This window comes from Lynx canadensis, chromosome D1 (assembly GCF_007474595.2).
Source record: "Lynx canadensis isolate LIC74 chromosome D1, mLynCan4.pri.v2, whole genome shotgun sequence".
Classification (NCBI taxonomy): Eukaryota; Metazoa; Chordata; class Mammalia; order Carnivora; family Felidae; genus Lynx; species Lynx canadensis.
This window is the reverse complement of record NC_044312.2, coordinates 17,657,623-17,677,810: the sequence shown is the minus strand read 5'-3', so window position 1 is coordinate 17,677,810 and position 20,188 is coordinate 17,657,623. Positions and strand designations below refer to the sequence as shown.

The following is a 20,188-nucleotide window of genomic DNA, read 5'->3' as shown; positions in this document are numbered from 1 at the left end:
TTTTAAAATTAAATCTCTTCATAGGGAGTGACCTTAACTATCAATTTGAACAAACTTTTAAAATGCTTACATTAAAAACATTGAAAATGTTATCAAAACAATGCTCTCTCCAGAAAAAATATGCAACACCTGTTATATTTTAAATTTGTAAAACATTTTGATATTTTAAACTACTTAATATAAAAAATCCACATTTTCAAAAGCCACAAAAATCCACCATAATTTCGAAGGAATGCTTCTAATTAAGAGTTAACCTGAACATATGAAGGGCAACTGAACAACTTACCTTATAGGTTTTTTGAGGGGAAACCTGAAACAAAGGAAAGAAAAAAAAAAAGGGTTAAATGTAGTTATCTCACTGGTAAGACTGTTATTCAATTTATTCATTCTATTAAACCAGAATAAGAGATTTAAATCTTACACTAACTTTCCCAAAGCAAGATTCAACAAACAGGCTGACAAAAAAGCTAGATTCTATTTTTTTAATACCTTAACTCCTTTGTTAAATCTTAAATTTCAGGTGCTAGGAGCTGTCACTAAAATCTAAATATTAAGTGCTCAGCACTATTCTAAACTGTTAACATGTACTATCTCATTTAATCCTTATATACTTATATATACATGTACATATTATTATTATTATTTCCATTTTACAGGTTAAAAAGACTGAGGTAAAGAGAAATATCTTACCGTTAAAATATTCTACCTCGTTTCCCTGGCAGAGAAAGTTTCCTCCCTTCCGTCACCCCCTCCCCAACCCCCACAAGATATCTGGGTGCTGATTACTGCTCTGTTCATCTGCATCTACTACCCTTTGATCATAATCAAATCACAATTCTTGTTTATTTACGTTTGGCATTTAGAACAGAAATCTAGAGAAAATACCATCGCAGGATTATCAGTTATTAAGAATATGTTCCACAAGTAGAAAACAAAGGTTACATCTTTTCTTCTTGCAGTTCTATAAGCTATAAAGAATACTGCATTTCCTCCTGGTTGTCTTTTTTAAAGAAACATTACTGGGGCTTCCTGATAAGAATTTGATGTTACATATAAACACTAAGTCTCTAAGTGTTCCCAAATTTCTTCCCATTCTCCTTTTCAGGTCTGTCCTTTCAGAAATCACCTCAACCTATGGCATTTTATGTAAAGATTATTTAGCCTGCGTAATAAAAACAGGCTTTCTTAAGAACAGCCATAAAATGTTTCTTTAAAAAAGGTTATTAGTAAACACAGTAAGAAAAAAAACAAAACAATGACATTCGAATGACTTTTGTCATGGAGATAGTTTAGTTAAAAAAAGAAAAAACCCTCTAACATAAAAGTTTAATTACAATTTTCTTTAACTCCTACATAAGCCAAAATTGATCCAAAGAAAAAGACAAAGAATCTAAAAACTTCCGTGATAAGTGCATGTTAACTCACAACAAAGTCAGGGAAAAGGGGTTCTGGGGTAAAGAGCACATTGCTCTACTGAATGTACCAATTACAAACGATTATCAAACTTTTAGAAATAGTTCCTAAGAAGTCCATCCCTACTTGTTGGGGAAGTGGGGAGGTGGGAATGTTTTTTAATTCGGAAACAAATATAAAAGTTGGCAGGAAAGAATTCCCAGCTGAGTTTCTGCAAAGGATAATACCTGCAGTTAGCAACCTCAGCCACTCTTCCTGATAGCCATTACAGAAACTCCTACCCCAAAACAATGGCCGCTTGCGTCAGGGGCTGACTGCAACATCCAGGGAGATTCTGGTAAAGAATCCCGGAAGTTCCCAGACTACTGATTGAAAACCAGCTTCCTGAGCGGTTTTCTCTTACGAGGGAATGGAAGAGGAGGGGAAAGAAGATAAAAATGGAATGAAAAGATGAACAAGGACTACTGTACAGGAAAATTTGCTTACCACAATCTACTTACTAATTCTTAAAGCACAGATGAAGAACAAAAATTTTTAAATCACAATAATTTTTCTCTAATCACTAAATTGCAGTTAGCCCGACACCAGGCTGATGAAACGGTTCCGCACAAAATCCTCTATTTTCAAGTCCTTGTCCATTCTGTAACCCAAGCATAAAACTGACAATCTCCTCTAGTTCGATATTTATGTAAAAGAGCTATAGTTGAATGAAGTCATTATATTAATGTACTTAATCAAACTGTACCTGGCTTTTGAAAACACCATATTGATGACTTGGGCATTTAGCCAACAATGAACATGTTTGTGCTTATTTACATACACGTGTATGTATTCTTCCAGATGTAAGACAAAGTCCAAGTACTAATATGGAGAACCATAATTTAAAAAGGAAACTGGGGTGCCTGGGTGGCTCCGGTGGTTAAGTTTCTGACTCTTGATTTCAGCTCAGGTCATGACTCAGTTCATAAGTTTGAGCCACACATCAGGCTCTGTGCTGACAGTGCAGAGCCTCCTTAGGATTCTCTCTCTCTCTCTCTCTCTCTCTCTCTCTCTCTCTCTCCCCCCCCCACCCCCAATTGTGCATGTGCTCTCTTTCTCAAAACAAATAAATAAACTTAAAAAAATAAATAAATAAATAAAAAGGAAAGTGTTGTCAAAATTTGAGCCACTGGGATAAGGCAACTAGATGCCCTTACTTTTGATAACCTATATAGCAAGCACACTCATACACCACAAATCCTAACCAAGGGCCTCAAGCTTATAATTACATTGACTCACTTGACTTCGGGATGCCTTTCTTTCTTTTTTTTTTTTAACGTTTATTTATTTTTGAGAGAGAAAGAGAGAGAGAGAGACAGACAGAGCACAACTGGGGGACAGGCAGAGAGAGAGGGAGATGCAGAATCCAAAGCAGGCTCCAGGCTCCAAGCTGTCAGCACAGAGCCCAAAGTGGGGCTGGAACCAATGGACCATGAGACCATGACCTGAGCTGAAGTCGGACACTTAACCTACTGAACCACCCAGGTGCCCCAGGATGCCAGTTTTTTAAAGTTTATTCATTTATTTTGAGAGAGAGAGCATGTGCAGGAGGGGCAGAGAGAGAAGGAGAGAGAGATAATCCCAAGCAGGCTCTGCACTGTCAGTGCGAGGAGCCCAATGCAGGGCTCAAACTTACGAACCTGTGAGATAATGACCTGAGCCAAGATCAAGAGAAGGATGGTTAACCGACTGGGTCACCCAAGTGTCCGGGATGCCTTTCTTACAAGTTCTGAGCTCTAATATTAAAGCCCCAGGTAGCAACACATAGAGGCCTCTCCAAAGTTTTTATTTTCACACTCCACCCATGTGTTATTACAGTATAAAGGGAGTTATGATTTGATAATTAAATAAACCCTAACTAAATATTTATTCTAGTAAAACTTCTAATTATAGCCAGGTTAACTATACATATATACATACACATATTTAAGTATATAATATATATACACACATACATAATTTTCTAACTGGGATATTCCTTTAACTTTGTTAAACAGAATTTGTTGTAGATGAAAAAAGAATTGGAAAGGGCCGCCAAACTTTGTGTTTTCACATATTTGCTTATAATGAAGAGCCTATAAGAAGTCATTTTTCCTTTTTTGATTTTTGTGAGAAAAGAGCTAGCCTTTGACACTGTTCCTATGAGAAATGTCCCAAAAGAAAAAATAGAGATTATCACACTCAAACCTTAATTCCTACCCTCTCTCTCCTTCAAGGTAGATATTTTTTTCTTGGGGTTAGTAATGATGAAGAATTTAGGACTCTGGATGGTTCTTAATAAGGGATGATTGAAATGGGGAGAATAAAGTTAAGGATATTTTACCTACATTGTTGGATTGTGGTCAAGTTTTCATTAGCAAACAATGTTAGCTACTAAATTTAGAATTCCAAAAAAATTCCATTGTAAGATACATCCTGACTTTAGCAATGTTAAAATGCAGGGTGAAAAGCCTGTGTACCTTGGAATCCACGACATATAGCACTAGTTTATTGGAATTCATGCCAGTGAGGAGAGTTTCTAGACAAAGAACTCTGCAAAATAGGTTACAGCTAAGATATTTCTAAGGCTCAATCCTCATAAAATGATGGCAAATATCAATGCAAAAAATACAGTGTTCCAATACAGTTACAGGCAATGAAAATCACGTGTGATCTCAAGGCCTCAGGAACAGGGATGTCTCAGAAAACAAAGAACAAGGTTCACATTCTAGTTTGAAAAGGCGCTTGCACTTGGGCAAGTTGCTTAACCTCTCTTAACAATCATCTGTAAAATAATGATAATACTACTACCTACCTTACAAATTTGTTTTGAGGATTAGATTAGAAAATGAGGAACATTAAATGAGAAGCACTGCCTAGCACAGAATAACCACTTAATGATTATTAGCTATTAGTTAAAATGCAAATAAAATCTGAACTTTAGAGACATAACTACAAATTAAGTAGAGGAGAAAAATAAACTTAAAGACTAACAATATTCAAATAGGCTTTCAGTTCAGCAAAATCCACAGAAATGCAAAATCCAAAGCCAATGATGAAACCATAGGTTTAATGTGCCAAGCCATATTATATAAAATTAACGTCAATACTCAAGTTAACAAACTTCCCAGATGCTGCAGGGTAAAAGAAAAGATCAGGTTACAACCAAAACTTTTAATTTTCATGGCAAGTAGGGTCAGTGATTTTTTTTTTAAGGCTGTGAAATTGTGCTGACCATACCTGTCACTTCTTAGCAAGAGAGTGCATTATTTCCACATCTCCTTTAAAATATAAAAATGATTAAGGCATCCCGTATCCTGGATATAAATTAGGTTTTTTACTTCTCTGTTTCTACAAAATAATTTCAATAGCCTAAAGTACAACACTTAAATTTGAAATTACTCCAACGTGAATATGAACCAGCTAGCTCTACTATTACATCATTTTTCACAAAATAACAAACAAAACAGCTAAAAGGGCATCTGTACCCATAAGTACCCATAAGTATAGGGATTTAGAACATACTGCTGACTTTAGCTAAACTGTTAATTCGAGCTTTAGATCTCTGGACAGTCAGATTCATAGAACCAAAAGTAGTAATGACCACTACCACTCCTCCCCCTTCAAAAAAACACCAGTCGTAGGTCCTGTCACCACCTACAATTTATAACTGGCCTGGCTGAAAGTCACTAAAAGAACTAAAAATTGTGGAAAGAACAAAAAAATAAAAGTCTGAAAATGACCTACCATTGTACCTTTTTATTAGGATATAGATCCAAAGCATGAAAAGTTGTTAGCTGAGCTGGCAATAAAACATTAGTTACATCAGAAAGACTCAGACAGAAGCTACAGCTGACAGGATGACTCATGGAGAATTTTTCATGGTGTTATTAGTTTTAAACCCCTGGACCTTGCAATACAAAACCACAAAATGACAAGGACCAAGGAGCTCAGTTCTGGTGTAAAATCCAAAAACAATTCACTGAAATGTAATGTAAGATCTCAAGCTAACTTCTTAAATATGGTTTGGTATACTGTCACTGTTACTGAAGAACTTGAAACACATGACGACCCTCAGTAAGTGGCTCTTCTTTCCTGGATGTACTTTGACAAATCAAACAGTAAATTCTGAATTATCTTAATTGCCTCTGTCAGATATTGTAAGCTGGACACTGGTTGTTTCAGAACTGAGAAAAGTAGTTCACAATTAATGTAACAGCTTATTTATTACAGGCTCTCATTTACTCATTGATAATCTGGAATAGTATCACTTTTGCAAATATTTCCTGTAAGGTTTCTAAATAACTTTCCTTTGAAATCATGAGTATCACCATTAACTTATACAGTGTCTTTTTAGACTTCAAATTACTCACTTCAAAAAACAAAGAGAACTGCCAGAAAAAAGTATGAGAACCTCAAACTACTTAGTTATTTGCATCCCATTCAACATCAGTCAAACCATCAAATCCATGATTATATGGATCTGGGCTTATATAAGCAATAAACTGGACTCAACAGAATAATCTCATGATTTCTAAAATAATGACGATACATAATTTTCATTTGATAGAGATTAAAATCTCAATCTTGTTTCACGATTCCCTATTTCAGAATTTGTTTGGAGAAGTGGTTCAAGACGGCAGTGCCTGAAGATCCTAAACTCACCTCCTCCCATGGACACAAAATTCAACAGCTAAAATGGAAGAATTTCCTCCGAAAAAGTTCTGTGAAAACTAGATGAACAGTGCCTCTACAACAAAAGATAAAAGGGCCACACTGAGACAGGTAAGGGAGGCAGAGACAGACATGCTCTTGCCAAAATGCCACCCCAGGAGCAATGACCCACAATTGGGAGGGACCTCAAAAAATATGGAACTTTTTCCAGAAGGGTGAGGGGTTTGTGCCCCACATCAGGCACCCCAACCTGTGGGCCCTGCACCAGAAAGACAAGCCCTCAGAACTTTGTATCAACTAAGATTACATCCAGGAGAACCATAGAAATGTAGGTAATTAAAAAAAAATTAAAACACTCTTAAAGGTCTTGCAGACAGACTCACTCACCTCGAGACCTAGCACAAAAGCAGCAGTTTGAAAAGTTCCTAGACCACATGTAAAGGAGACCGAATTACTCATCTTAAAGCAACTTCCAGAGAAGAAGGCACCTGATGGTTCTCTCTCCAAGAACAGAGTGTTGGCAGGTGCCATTTTTGTGATCACATTCTATTGTGCTAAGGCTGGTACTGGCGGGCACCGTTTTTATAATCTCCCTCTAGCCTGCTAGTGGAGGTTGGTACCCCCTCTTCAGTGCCCAACCATGCCACAGCCAGGCAAACATCTCCTTCACCACCTCCAATGCCATAGCCATAGCTCCACCACAACCAGCAGGCATGTACAGAACACACAGGGGATGCCCTTTGAGAGCCTGGCTCTGGTGACCAAGGGGAATGCACTTCTGGGCCTCCGGGTCATCTCCTACAGAAGGCCACTCCATCAATACTAGGAGATGTAGCCGTTTTGCCTAATATATAGAAACGAACTCAGAAACTCAGGCAAAACAAGGAGACAGGAATGGGTTGCAAACAAAAGTACAAGACAAAAACTTCAGAAAAAGATCTTTATGAAACACAGATACGTAATCTACCTGATAAAGAGTTCAAAGTAATGGTCATAAAGATGGTCACGAAACTTGGGAGAAGAAAAGATGAACACAGTGAGAACATCAACAAAGAGAAAGAAAATAAAAGGAGGTACCAAAAAAAAGTCACAGAGCTGAAGAATGCAAGAACTGAACAAAAAAATACACTGGAGGGGTTCAACAGCACCCTGGATGAAGCAGAAGAACAATCTGTGAGCTAGAACACAAAGCAACAGAACCCACCCAAACAGAGCAGCGAAGAAAAACAAGAGAGAAAATGAAACTTTAGGAAATGAAGATACGTGAAAGGGCAGATGGGATAACATCAAGCATAATAACACCCCCACTATAGGAGTCCCAGAAGGAAAAGCGAGAGGCAAAGGAGCAGAAAACTTATTTGAAGAAATAATGGCTGAAAACTTCCTTAATCTGGGGTAGGAAACAGACATCCAGGTCCAAGAAGCCCAGAGTTCTAAACAAAACAAACCCAAAGAAATCCACACAAAGCAATATTACAATTAAAACAACAGAAGTTAAAGATAAAGAGCCGGGTGCATGGGTGGCTCTGTCGATCAAGCATCCGACTCTTGATTTCAGCTCAGGTCATGATCTCACAGTTGGAGATCAAGCCCCACAGCAGGCTCCACACTAGAGGGAGAGAGGCTCTCCCTCTCCCTTTGCCCTTCCCCCCTCTTTTGTTCTTCACTCTCAAAAACATAAATAAATAAAAATAAAGATAAAGAGAGAACCTTAAAAGCAGCAAGAGAGAAACAATTTGTTATGTACAAAGGAAACCGGTAAGGCTATCAGCAGAATTTTCAGCAGAAAATTTGCAGGCCAGAAGGGAATGACATGACATATTTAAAGTACTAAAAGAAAAAAACTTCCAACCAAGAAAACCCAACCTGGGGGTGGGGGAGTGGGAGGAGGATACTCTACCTGGCAAGGTTATCATTCAAAACAGAAGAACTAAGAATTTTTCAGATAAGCAAAAGCTAAAGGAGTTCATCACCACTAAACTATCCTTACCAAAAAAAAAAAAAAAAAAAAAAAAAAAAAAGTTAAAAGAACTTCTTTAAGGTGAAAAACAATAACACTAATTAATGACAAGAAAACACATGAAAGTAAAAAAATCTCACTGGGAAAGGTAATATATACAGTAAAGGTGGTGAATTAATCACTTATAAAGCTAGTATGAAGGCCAAAAGACAAAAGTAATAAAAATATCTAGAACTACAATAATGAGTTAAGGGACACCTAAAATAAAAACCTATGAAATATGACATCAAAAACAAAATGTGGGGGGGATAAAAATGTAGTTTTGGAATGTGTTCAAATTTAAGTTGCCATCAACTTAAAACAGACTATTATATAAATAAAGATGCTATTTGTGAACTTTACAGTAACCACAGAGCAAAAACTTATAGTAAATACACACAAAAAAATGAAGAAAAACCTGTACATAAACGAAAGAAGGTTATCAAACCACAGGGGAGAGAGAAAGAAGAGAGGAACAGAGAGGAACTACAAAGACAGCCAGAAAACAATTAACAAAATGGCAATAAGTACATACCTACCAATAATTACTTTATAAATGTAAATGGACTAAATTCTCCAACCAAAACGTACATTATAGTTGAATGGATTAAAAAAAAAAGACTCCTATATATGGTGCCTAAAAGAGACTAATTTCAGAAGTAACACAGAAACTGAAATTAAAGGTAGGGAAAAAGATAGTCCATGCAAGTATGAACTGAAAAGAAAGCTGATGTAGCTATGCTTTTACTAGACAAAATAAACTTTAAAACAAAGACTTTAATAAAAAGAAAGGCATTACATAATGATAAAGAGGTCAATCCAGCAAGAAGATATAACGTTTTTAAATAAATATCACCCACAATAGGAGTACCATAATAAATAAATATTAATGGACCTAGAGGAATAAACTGATAACAATACAATAATAGTAGGCATCAATAGATGAATCATCCACACAGAAAATCAATAAGAAAAAACTGAACTAAAACAACACATTAGACCAGATGTCCTTAACAGATATATATGGAGCATTCTATCCAAAAGCAACAGAATACACATTCTTCTCAAGTGCACATGGAATATTTTCCAGGACAGATCACATGTTAAGCCACAAAACAAGTCTCAATAAATTAAAGAAGACTGAAATCCTATCAAGCACCTAGTCTGACCACAATGGTATGTATGAAACTAGAAATCAATTTTAAGAAGAAAACTGGGGGGGCGCCTGGGCGGCGCAGTCGGTTAAGCGTCCGACTTCAGCCAGGTCACGATCTCGCGGTCCGGGAGTTCGAGCCCCACGTCAGGCTCTGGGCTGATGGCTCGGAGCCTGGAGCCTGTTTCCGATTCTGTGTCTCCCTCTCTCTCTGCCCCTCCCCCGTTCATGCTCTGTCTCTCTCTGTCCCAAAAATAAACGTTGAAAAAAAAAATAAATTAAAAAAAAAAAAAGAAAACTGGAAAAACCACAAAAATGTGGAAATAAACAACATGCTACTGAACAATCACAGGGATATCAGAGAAATCTAAGAAATAAAAAAAATGCCTAAACACAACTGAAAATGGGCACCTGGGTGCCTCCGCCGGTTAAGTGTCAGACTCCCAGTGTCGTCTCAGGTCATGATCTCGCAGTTCATGGGTTCAAGCCCTGCACTGGGCTCTGTGCTGAAGGCACAGAGCCTGCTTGGGATATTCTCTCTCTCTCTCTCTCTCTCTCTCTCAAAAATAAATAAATAAATATTAAAAATTAAAATTAAAAAAAAGACAACTGACATGCAGCAAAAGCAGTTCGAAGAGGACAGTTCATAGCAATGCAGACACACTTCAAGAATCAGAATATGTTTGGGGCGCCTGGGTGGCTCAGTCGGTTAAGCATCCGACTTCAGCTCAGGTCACGATCTCATGGTCTGTGGGTTTGAGCCTCGCGTGAGGCTCTGTGCTGACAGCTCAGAACCTGGAGCCTGCTTCGGATTCTGTGTCTCCCTCTCTCTCTGCCCCTCCCCTGCTCATGCATGCTCTGTCTCTCTCTGTCTCAAAAATAAATAAAAACATTTAAAAAAATAATTAAAAAAAAAGAATCAGAATATGTTTGTGAGCATAATAAAAATAAGAGGAAAAAAATGTCCTCTTAATCTAGGATAGGCATGTTTCCGAACAAGATTTTACATAAAATACATTAAGATTGAATGTTCAAATTTTGTAAACTGAAGAGAGAACTGTGCAAAATTTGTTAGGACAAACTGCTTTGTGTAGATTTGCCAAAGGTCACAATTGTACTTCTGAAAAAGCAGAAAGTCTTAGCTTTTACCTTTTATATTGAGGTATCATTGAGACAAACTCCACCATCAATGTGAACTGGAGAATTTTATGAAAATGTAAAATTAAAATATAAAATAATATGTCAAATAACATATTGTCTAGTATATAAAAAAGTTCCACTCAAAATACAAATTCTTCTGTATCACTTTAAAGCACATATATGACATATTTGCAGTTGGCCATTTTTATTAAAGAAAAAGTCTGAAACATCCATAAAAACAGCAGTTTGTAGCAAGGAATACCAATTCAACAAAAAAGCAAATTATAATAGATTTCTCTTAAATTTTCCTAAACATTTCTTAGCAAGTGCCAACACAAGTATAATAGGAATCTTTTAGGAGAAGGAAAACCAGTCAGGATTTACACTGACACCCAAATCACAGAGTATTAGTCATGATCTCTGCGTACCTTCAGCTATTGTACTTGGTATGCACTCATTCCTTGACTACAAAGAAAGCTAATTCATATCATATCTATACCACAAAGCTGAATAAACAAGGATTTACCCCCCAAAAGTCACAGCACAAGGAAACACAGGGAATGAGAAAAGTATAAACTTAGCACCCATATGCTCTAAAAATGTGCACAATTTCTTTGAACCAAACCAACATAGACCTATTTCTTACAAAGAAATAAAAACCTCATATACTTTGCAGGAAGAACTCTAAGAGGATAAGGATTAAGGACGTTCCATGCTTTCTACTTATAATTGTTACAATTATTTAAGAAATGCATTATGAGTAAGCATTTTGATTACATATCATTACATTTATATGTCACACTCCTTAGTTGGTGAAATAATTCCATAAATAAATAAAACTTACAGGATATATGAATATAAAATATCAGTAAAGATAAGACTACTAAAAAAACTGATCATAGCCAATATCATTACAATTAAATCTTCTATATAACACACATCCCACCTTCATAAAAATGTCTTATTTTCTTCTAAGGAAATTTTTTTTCATTAAAAACACTTTTACCAGCTATGTATACAATGAATGTTATAATGCAATTTTTGGTTTTTAACTAGAGACTTCTCTTCATAAATGCTTTGGTTCTGGCATCAAATATTACCAATTCTTCAATTCCCCTTAGCCATCCACTTAGTCTATCAAGAAACCACATTTTCTATGACAAATCTGAATACCCCAAACTTTCAAACCGGCACAAAGGAAAAAAAGACCTCTGATTCTGAGAGGGAAAGGTGAGAAAATTAGTTATATGCAGGCTATCTCACATCTTCTTCTACAAGAGTTTTTCTTGGCCCAAAACTATGGAGTTAGAGTAGAGGGTATACAGTCTTATCAGTAACATGGCTCACCACAACACTGAATTTGGAAAGTTGGAGGGAAAGTGTGTTTTAAATATTTTGACATGGTTCTTACATCACTCCAGATCTGGGAATCATTTTTAATTTACTGACATTTAGTTCTATTTTCTTCTTTAGATACTAAAAATGTGACTTATCCTAACACACTTTCAACAGGTAAGACTACTGACATTAATTTCTAAATAGATCTATGTTACCAATAGTATTTTTCTAACATTTTCAAGAGAACTCCTCTCTCTCAAGGGACTGAAGAATTAGACTGTTATCTTTCCAAAAGTGTAAAGTTTCCTAGAAAGCAATAGTTTTCTACTTTTCAACATGAAGAAATATCCTCTTTATTCCCCAAAAAATATATGCACAAAAGCTTTAAAAATTAAAAAGACAAAATAGAAAATAAAAATCACCCAAGAGTTCAATACCCAGTATTTTTATGAATACTTCCCCCAACTTTACTAAAAATACAGACTTCTCTATTTGTATATAGTATAGCTACAGTTTAAAAGTTTCTTTTTGTAACAATTACAGCATATAGGACATACTGTTTGGTAGACTTTTTAACTAATGAAACATTGACATAATTTTACATCATTAAATATTTCACTACAGCACTGATTTTAAATTGTGCTGCACACAACCTTAAGGGTTCAAAAGACGTCCCTCAGAGAGCACAAGTGGGTAGATGGGAGGGAGTTTTAGGTTCCCTGCACATCAGAGCTGCTTAGCTTTTATTTATTTTATATTCTGAGCTTCCAAGTAAGATAAAGATTTGAGAAAGAGATCTCTAAATAAATAATTCCTGATAGCTACAGAGTGCTTTGAGATAGGCTATTCAATTTAACCAATTATCTTTTGTAAATATTTGGACTAGGCCCATTTTTTTCAGTATAACAGGCATTGTTGTAACAAATAACCTTGTAACTCAAATTAGGCACTCCCTCTTGATTTCTTCCTTAGGATGAATTTATCTATAGTAAAGAATCCGCATGGGAGTTTGGACTTGAAGAGGAGTTTGTGTGTGTGCCAGGTAAAGAGAAAAGAGAGGACACACTATTCCTTTAGCTCAATCCCGTGGACTCATGCCTAACCCTTATGGAAAGACACAGCAGCAAGAAGCTAATAAAGGAGACATTTTGGGAACAGACCTTGTAAGACAAAGGGCCAGAGTAACATTACATTGGTGTTCAAGTTGACAAAATTTTTCTAATAGACGAAGGAGATTCTTTCTGTTAAAAATGAAAACAAAACAGAGGAACCATATAAAAGCCACAAACTGAATAAATACCAAAAAGCTGTATTTATATTTTCTAATTATAATACCAGAGTTACATTTGAAAAACAAGTAAACATAGACGAGGAAGATGCATTACTTATGCAGTGTGGGAACTGCACAGAAGTGCATACAGAGATTATCAGTTCCCCTGCATTAAACATGAAAGCAACCCCTAAACTGGGCACTACCACACTTGTTATAGGTTGAATTGTATCTCCCCACAAAGGTACACTGAAGGCGCACTCGGGTGGCTCAGTAGATTAAGTGTCCGACTTTGGCTCAGATCATCTCACAGTTCATGGGTTTGAGCCCTGTATCGGGCTCTGTGCTGACAGCTGAGCCTGGAGCCTGCTTTGGATTGTGTGTCTGTCTCCCTGTGTCTCTCTGCCCCTCCCCTGCTCACCTCCTGTCTCTCTCAAAAATGAATAAACTTTAAAAAATTATTAAAAAACCAAAACACTGAAGTCCTGATCCCTAGTACCTGTGAATATATGACCTCATTTAGAAACAGGATCACTGCACATGCTTTGGGTGTCATATCTAAGAAGTCTTTGACTAACTCAAAGTCACAGACATTTTCTCCTATATTTGCTTGTAGAAGTTTGAGAACTTTCCAGTTTACTTTCAGGTCTTTTGACATATTTTGCAATAATCTTGGTATAAGGTGTGAGGTATGGATAAAAATTTACTTTTTGTATATATGAATATCCCACTGTTCCAGCATCAATTGTTGAAAAGACCATCCTTTCTCCACTAAATCGCCTTTGCACTTTTGTTAAAAATCAGTTGTCCCGGGGCGCCTGGGTGGCTCAGTCGGTAAAGCGGCCGACTTCGGCTCAGGTCATGATTTCGCAGTCCATGAGTTTGAGCCCCGCATCGGGCTTTGTGCTGACAGCTCAGAGCCTGGAGCCTGTTTCAGATTCTGTGTCTCCCTCTCTCTCTGACCCTCCCCTGTTCATGCTCTGTCTCTGTCTCAAAAATAAATAAACGTTAAAAGAAAATTTTAAAAAAATAACAAAATAAAAATAAAAATCAGTTGTCCGTATAGATGTAGGTCTATTTCTGGGATACCACAGAAGTGAAGTTCCCTTCTTATCACACATCAGGGGGTGTACAACTGGACTTGTCCCTTGTAATCATGTAATCATGTTAACCGTGATCATTTGGTCAACGTAGGGTTTACCAGACTTCTCCCTGTAAAGTTACATTTTTGCACTTTTCATACTCTATTCTTTAAAAGCAGGTCACTAAATCCAATCAATACTAGGGGTTAGGAAGATTAAGCTCCATCTCCTGGATAAAGGAGAATGTACACATGCTATTTGGAATTCTTCCGTAAGGAGTATTTCTGTTTTCTTATTTATGCAATCATTTATGTCAATACTGAACTCATATGTATTATTTTATACTTGGAATTCTAATCCAATACATTACTTATTTTCCTGCTCAAACGGTTTCAACTTAAGCCATTCACAAGTATTTCAGGTCGGTACCTGTTTCCTTTTGACATGTCCCCAGCTTTTTTTTTTTTTTTTTAATGTTTATTTGTTTTTGAAAGAGAGACAGAGACACGGCGAGTGGGGAAGGAGCAGAGAGAGAGAGAGGGAGACAGAATCCCAAGCAGGCTCCAAGCTGTCAGCACAGCACCCGATGTGGGGCTCGAAGTCACGAACCATGAGATCATGACCTGAGCTGAACAGACTCAACTGAGTCATCTAAGCTCAGCCTTTTGTTTTTTGGAGCATTTCCTTGCTTCTGGCACTATAAGGTGCTCTAGACTCCTCTTTTATTTCCCCTAATCCAGCCTTGGAATCAACCATTTCTCCAATGAGCTATTTACTGGGGATTGGTAGTTAGAAACCAAGATCTGGGTTCTAGGTGTGCTTCCTGTTATTTCTATGCTTCCTCAGCAGACAGAACTAGAAAATCAAAACTTGCCTCAGTATCTATCCATCTTGATGTATATATTAAGCTAAACATGAGTTCATACTGATGTCTATAATTCTAATCCAGTACAAGGTTCATTGATCTTCCCTCCTTGCTTGACTCCCTTATGTGACAATGAGAAAATTAGCTTCCATCTACTCTGTACTCAGAGGATAAACTCCACTCGGTTATAATATATTGTTCATTTTATATGTTTATATATATGTGTGTAAATGTGTATACATGTGTGTATATACATACAACTGTGTGTATATCTGCACACATACACATGTATGTATTTTATATGTTCATATATATGTATGCATATATAATACATAGTTATACCTTACATATGTTTGTATATTGGTAGACTTTTTAAAATCCCAAACCATATTTCATCTAAGTTGTTAAACTTACTGACATAAAAGTATTCATAATATTCCCTTATATCCTTTTTTTTTTTTTTTTTTTTAGAGAGCAAGTGAGCATGCGAGAGGGGGAGAGAGTCTTAAGGAGGCTCCACGCTCAGCACAGAGCCTGTTGAGGGGCTTGATTTCATGACTCTGGGATCATGACCTGAGCCAAAATCAAGAGTCACACACTCAACCGACTGAGCCACCCAGGCGCCCCCACTCCTTATTATCCTTTTAATATCTGTAGAACCTGTAGTGATGTCACCTCTTTTATTCCTGAGAATGGTAATGTTTGTCTTCCCTCTTTTATTCTTCATCAGCCTGGCTAGAGGTTTAACAATTTTATTGATATTCTCAAAAGAAACAGCTTTTGCTTTCACTGATTTTCTCTACTGTTTTTCTGTTTCTACTTCATTGACTCCTACTCTGATCTTTATTATTTCTTTCCTTCTTACTTTGGCTTATTTTTCTTTTTGTTTTTAATTTACATCCAAATTAGTTAACATATAGTGTAGTAATGATTTCAGGAATAGAATTTAGTGATTTATCACTTATATACAACACCCAGTGCTCTTCTCAACAAGTGCCCTCCCTAATGTGCTTCTGCTTACTTTGTTTTTAATGTTCTCTTCTTATTTTAGTTTCTTACAAAAGAAGTCAACTTTAGACTTTTCTTCTTTTCTAATAGGTGTTTAATGCTTTTTAAAGTAATGGTTTAGTGGCATCCTGCAAATTCTGATAAATTGTGGGGTTTTTTTTCATTTAGCAAAAAATAATTTCCTATTTCCCCCCTTTTTTTAAGCTTATTTATTTGAGAGACAGCAAGCAAACAGAGGAGGAACAGAGAGAGAGGGAGAGAGTATCCCAAGAAGGCTCCATGCTGTCAGCGCAGAGCCCAACGCAGGGCTCAATCTCACAAATCATGAGATTGTGACCTGAACCAAAATCAAGAGTTGGATGCTTAACGGACTGAGCCACCCAGTTGCCCCCATTTCCCTTCTGATTTCTTCTTTGACCCATAGGTAATTTAAAAGTGTGTTGTTTACTTTCCAAATATTTGGGGATTTTCCAGAGATCTTTCTTTTATTGATTTCTAATTTAATTCCACTGTGGTCAGAAAGCATACTTTATAGGATTTGAATCCTTTTAATTTGCTGAAACTTACTTTGTGGCCCATAATAATGATCTATCTTAGCAAATGTTCCATGTGTACTTGCCCAAAAGGGAAAAAAAAAAAAAAAAGTGTACTATGTCATTGGCTAGAATGTTCTATAAAATGCAATTTGATCAAACTGGTCAATGGTGTTAAGGAATCTATACCCTTGCTGATTTTCTGTCTACTTCTTTCAATTATTGAGGGATACTGAAATCACTGGTAACAATTGTGGATTTGTCTATTTGTCCTTTAAGTTATATCAGTTTTTCTTTCATGAACTTTCAAGCTCTGTTATTAGGTGCATAAAAGTTTAGAACTGTTATCTCTTCTTTTTTACTTGATGCTTTTATTATTATGTAATGACTTTTTAAAAAAAATTTTTTTTTTAACGTTTATTTATTTTTGAGACAGAGAGAGACAGAGCATGAACGGGGGGAGGGGCAGAGAGAGAGGGAGACACAGAATCAGAAACAGGCTCCAGGCTCTGAGCCATCAGCCCAGAGCCTGACGCGGGGCTCGAACTCACGGACCGCGAGATCGTGACCTGGCTGAAGTCGGACGCTCAACCAACTGCGCCACCCAGGCGCCCCTGTAATGACTTTTTTATCCCTAATATTTTTGCTCTGAAATTTACTTTATCTGATTTTTTTAATTTTTTTTTAATGTTTTTATTTATTTTTGAGACAGAGAGAGACAGAGTATGAGCAGGGGAGGGGCAGAGAGAGAGGGAGACACAGAATCCGAAGCAGGCTCCAGGCTCTGAGCTGTCAGCACAGAGCCTGACGCGGGGCTCAAACCCATGGACCGTGAGATCATGACCTGAGCCGAAGTCGGAAGCTTAACCGACTGAGCCACCGAGGCGCCCCAACTTTATCTGATATTAATGTATCACTATAGCTTTCCTTTGATTAATATTAGCATGGCATATCTGCTTCCATCCTTTTAAACTGTATGTGTCTTGGGGCACCTCTGTAGCTCAGTCGGTTGAGCGTCTGACTCTTGATTTCGGCTTGGGTCGTGATCCCAAAGTCGTGGGATGAAACCTCCTGTTGGGCTCCACACTGAGCATGGAGCCTGCTTAAGATTCATTTTTTTCTCTCTCTCTCTCCCTCCCTCTCTCTGTCTCTCTCGGCGTCTGGGTGGCTCAGTCAATTAAGCATCTGACTTCGGCTCAGGTCCTGATCTCCTGGTTCGTGAGTTTGAGCCCTGTGTCTGGCTCTGTGCTGACAGCTCAGAGCCTGGAGGCTGCTTCCAATTCTGTCTCCCTGTCTCTCTCTCTCTGCCCCTCCCCTGTTCGTACTCTGTCTCTCTCTCTCAGGAAATGAATAAACATGAAAAAAAATTTAAAAAAAGATTCTCTCTCTCTGCCTTCTCTTCCACTCGCATGCTGTCTGTCTCCTCTCTCTCTCTCTCAAAATAAAAAAATAAAAATAAAAATAAACTATATGTAAGAGGGGAAAGTAGGTGATGGGCATTGAGGAGGGCACCTGTTGGGAAGAGCACTGGGTGTTGTATGGAAACCAATCTGACAATAAACTGTATTTAATATAAAAAATAAACTATATGTGTCTTTATGTTTATTAAGGTGTGTTTCTTGTATGTTGTATATAGGTGGGCTTTGCAGTTTTATCCAATCTGATCACCTCTGCCTTTAATTGGGGTGTTTACACAATTTGCCTTTAATGTGATTATTGATATGTCTAGATTTAAGCCTATCCATCTTGCCATTTGCTTGTCGCATATGTTCTTTGTTTCCCCTTTTCATTTTTTTTTGCTTTCTTTTGTATTAAATTACCTTCTTCAATTGATTTTTGAAATAATGTTAATAATCTGTTAACTTGTCCCTCTCACTAGATCTTCAATTATCTGAAGGTGAGGACAGTATTTTATCTGATTTTGTATTCTAATTAACTAGTTCATCACTGAGCTTATACTTGACAATTCAATGTATGTTTAATAAATGAATTCATTCATTCAAAACATGTTTATTTAGAATTATAGAGGATATAAGTACTTCCCAATCCACACCACAGCCCTCCTTCTAACCCCAATTCTATTCAGTTATCTACCACTTTCCCCAGAATGACTCAAGGAAAGATGACCCCATTTGCAGCAACAGAGATGGGCCTTTTTGCACTGAATGGTAAATGCATTGCTGGGTAACTGGTTCAGAAAGAGACGATGAGAATAGAAACAAAGTTTACTAAAAACATCTGTGGAAGTATTTTCTTACTCTTAAGAAAGAACATGAAACTTCTTTTCCTCTCTCCCACTGGACAGGAATGAGGAAGAATGTAGCCTTGACTGCTACTTACTTAGCATTCATCCTTAAGAACTAGTTTAAGATGATGCTGACACTAATGGCAACAGTGGAGAATTAGAAAGAACCTGGGCTCTTGACACAGGTAAGCCATGAGATCAAAAATCCCCGAGCCCTGGGGCGCCTGGGTGGCTCAGTCGGTTGAGCGGCCGACTTCGGCTCAGGCCATGATCTCACGGTTCCTGAGTTCGAGCCCCGCGTCGGGCTCTGTGCTGACAGCTCAGAGCCTGGAGCCTGTTTCGGATTCTGCGTCTCCCTCTCTCTGCCCCTTCTCCGCTCATGCTCTGTCTCTCAAAGATGAATAAACGTTAAAAAAAAAAAAATTAAAAAAAATTTTTTAAAAATCCCTGAGCCCTACCTCTAGACTTCCTTTTATGTGAGCCAGTAAATGTTCTTACTTCTTAGATTTCCTGTTAACGGGCCACCAAACACACACTAAGTTACACAAACAGCAATCTGTGCCATGCACTGTTCTAGTCACGGGAGATTTACATCTATGAACAGATAGAGCCTCTGCTCTCAAGAAGCTTACATTCTACAGGAAGACAGACTAGACAAACAAATAATTGTACCAAATTATTTCAGACAGTGGTAAGTGTTATGAGAAAAATAAAAGAGACGTGACTATGACTAAATGGGTTAATTCTGTTTATTCACAGAAGACTTCCAGGGCATTTGACTTGACACCTAATGAGGTGAAAGAGCCAGCGATGAGGAGATATGGGGCCAGAGAATTATAGGCACAGGAATAGTCGTACAAGGTTCACAAGGGAGAAGCAGCTGAGTGTATTTGAGAAATACAAAGTCCAGTGTGGCTTGAGCATAGAAAATGACCGAGTAGTAATGAGATGAGATTAACAGATACAGGGGACCAGATAATGTAAGAATGTGAGCCATGTCAACAAATCTAGATGTTATTCAAAGTACAATGGAAAATTAGAGGGTTTTAAGTCATGATCTGATTCATGTTTTAAAGGAGCACTCTGAAGAATGAATAAACCTTCATATGCCATAGACATGAACACCAAGAAAGTCTAATTCAGTCTTTGTTTAAAGTAACAGTGTATTTTGCCCCAAACATCAAATACTTATGAAGCACCTAACATGTGAAGAACACCAAAGTTTATAATGTGACATGTTCTGTCATGTATGAATGACATGTATGAATGTATGAATTCCCACCATGTATGAATTCCACATTATCTTAAAGTTAGACTTTATTAAAAAAAAAAAGAATAAAATGAGCACAGGAGAGGTGGGCTGTTAAATTTTTGTCTATATAATGTCTGAAACTCATAGACGTAACTTTTTCTAATTTTAAGTGTAACATGACTGAGAGGCATCTGGTAA

At 37.2% G+C, this 20,188-nt stretch overlaps 1 protein-coding gene across 5 annotated transcripts in view; it reads right to left on the bottom strand.

Moving 5' to 3' along the window:
* ARHGEF12 (Rho guanine nucleotide exchange factor 12) overlaps positions 1-20,188 on the bottom strand; it is a 151,041-nt gene that overhangs the window by 78,493 nt on the left and 52,360 nt on the right. For all 5 annotated transcript variants that reach the window (XM_030333251.1, XM_030333252.1, XM_030333249.1 and 2 more), the window contains exon 2: positions 287-310. In XM_030333251.1, coding sequence (XP_030189111.1) covers positions 287-310 — 24 coding nt within the window. The remainder of the gene's footprint in view (positions 1-286; positions 311-20,188) is intronic.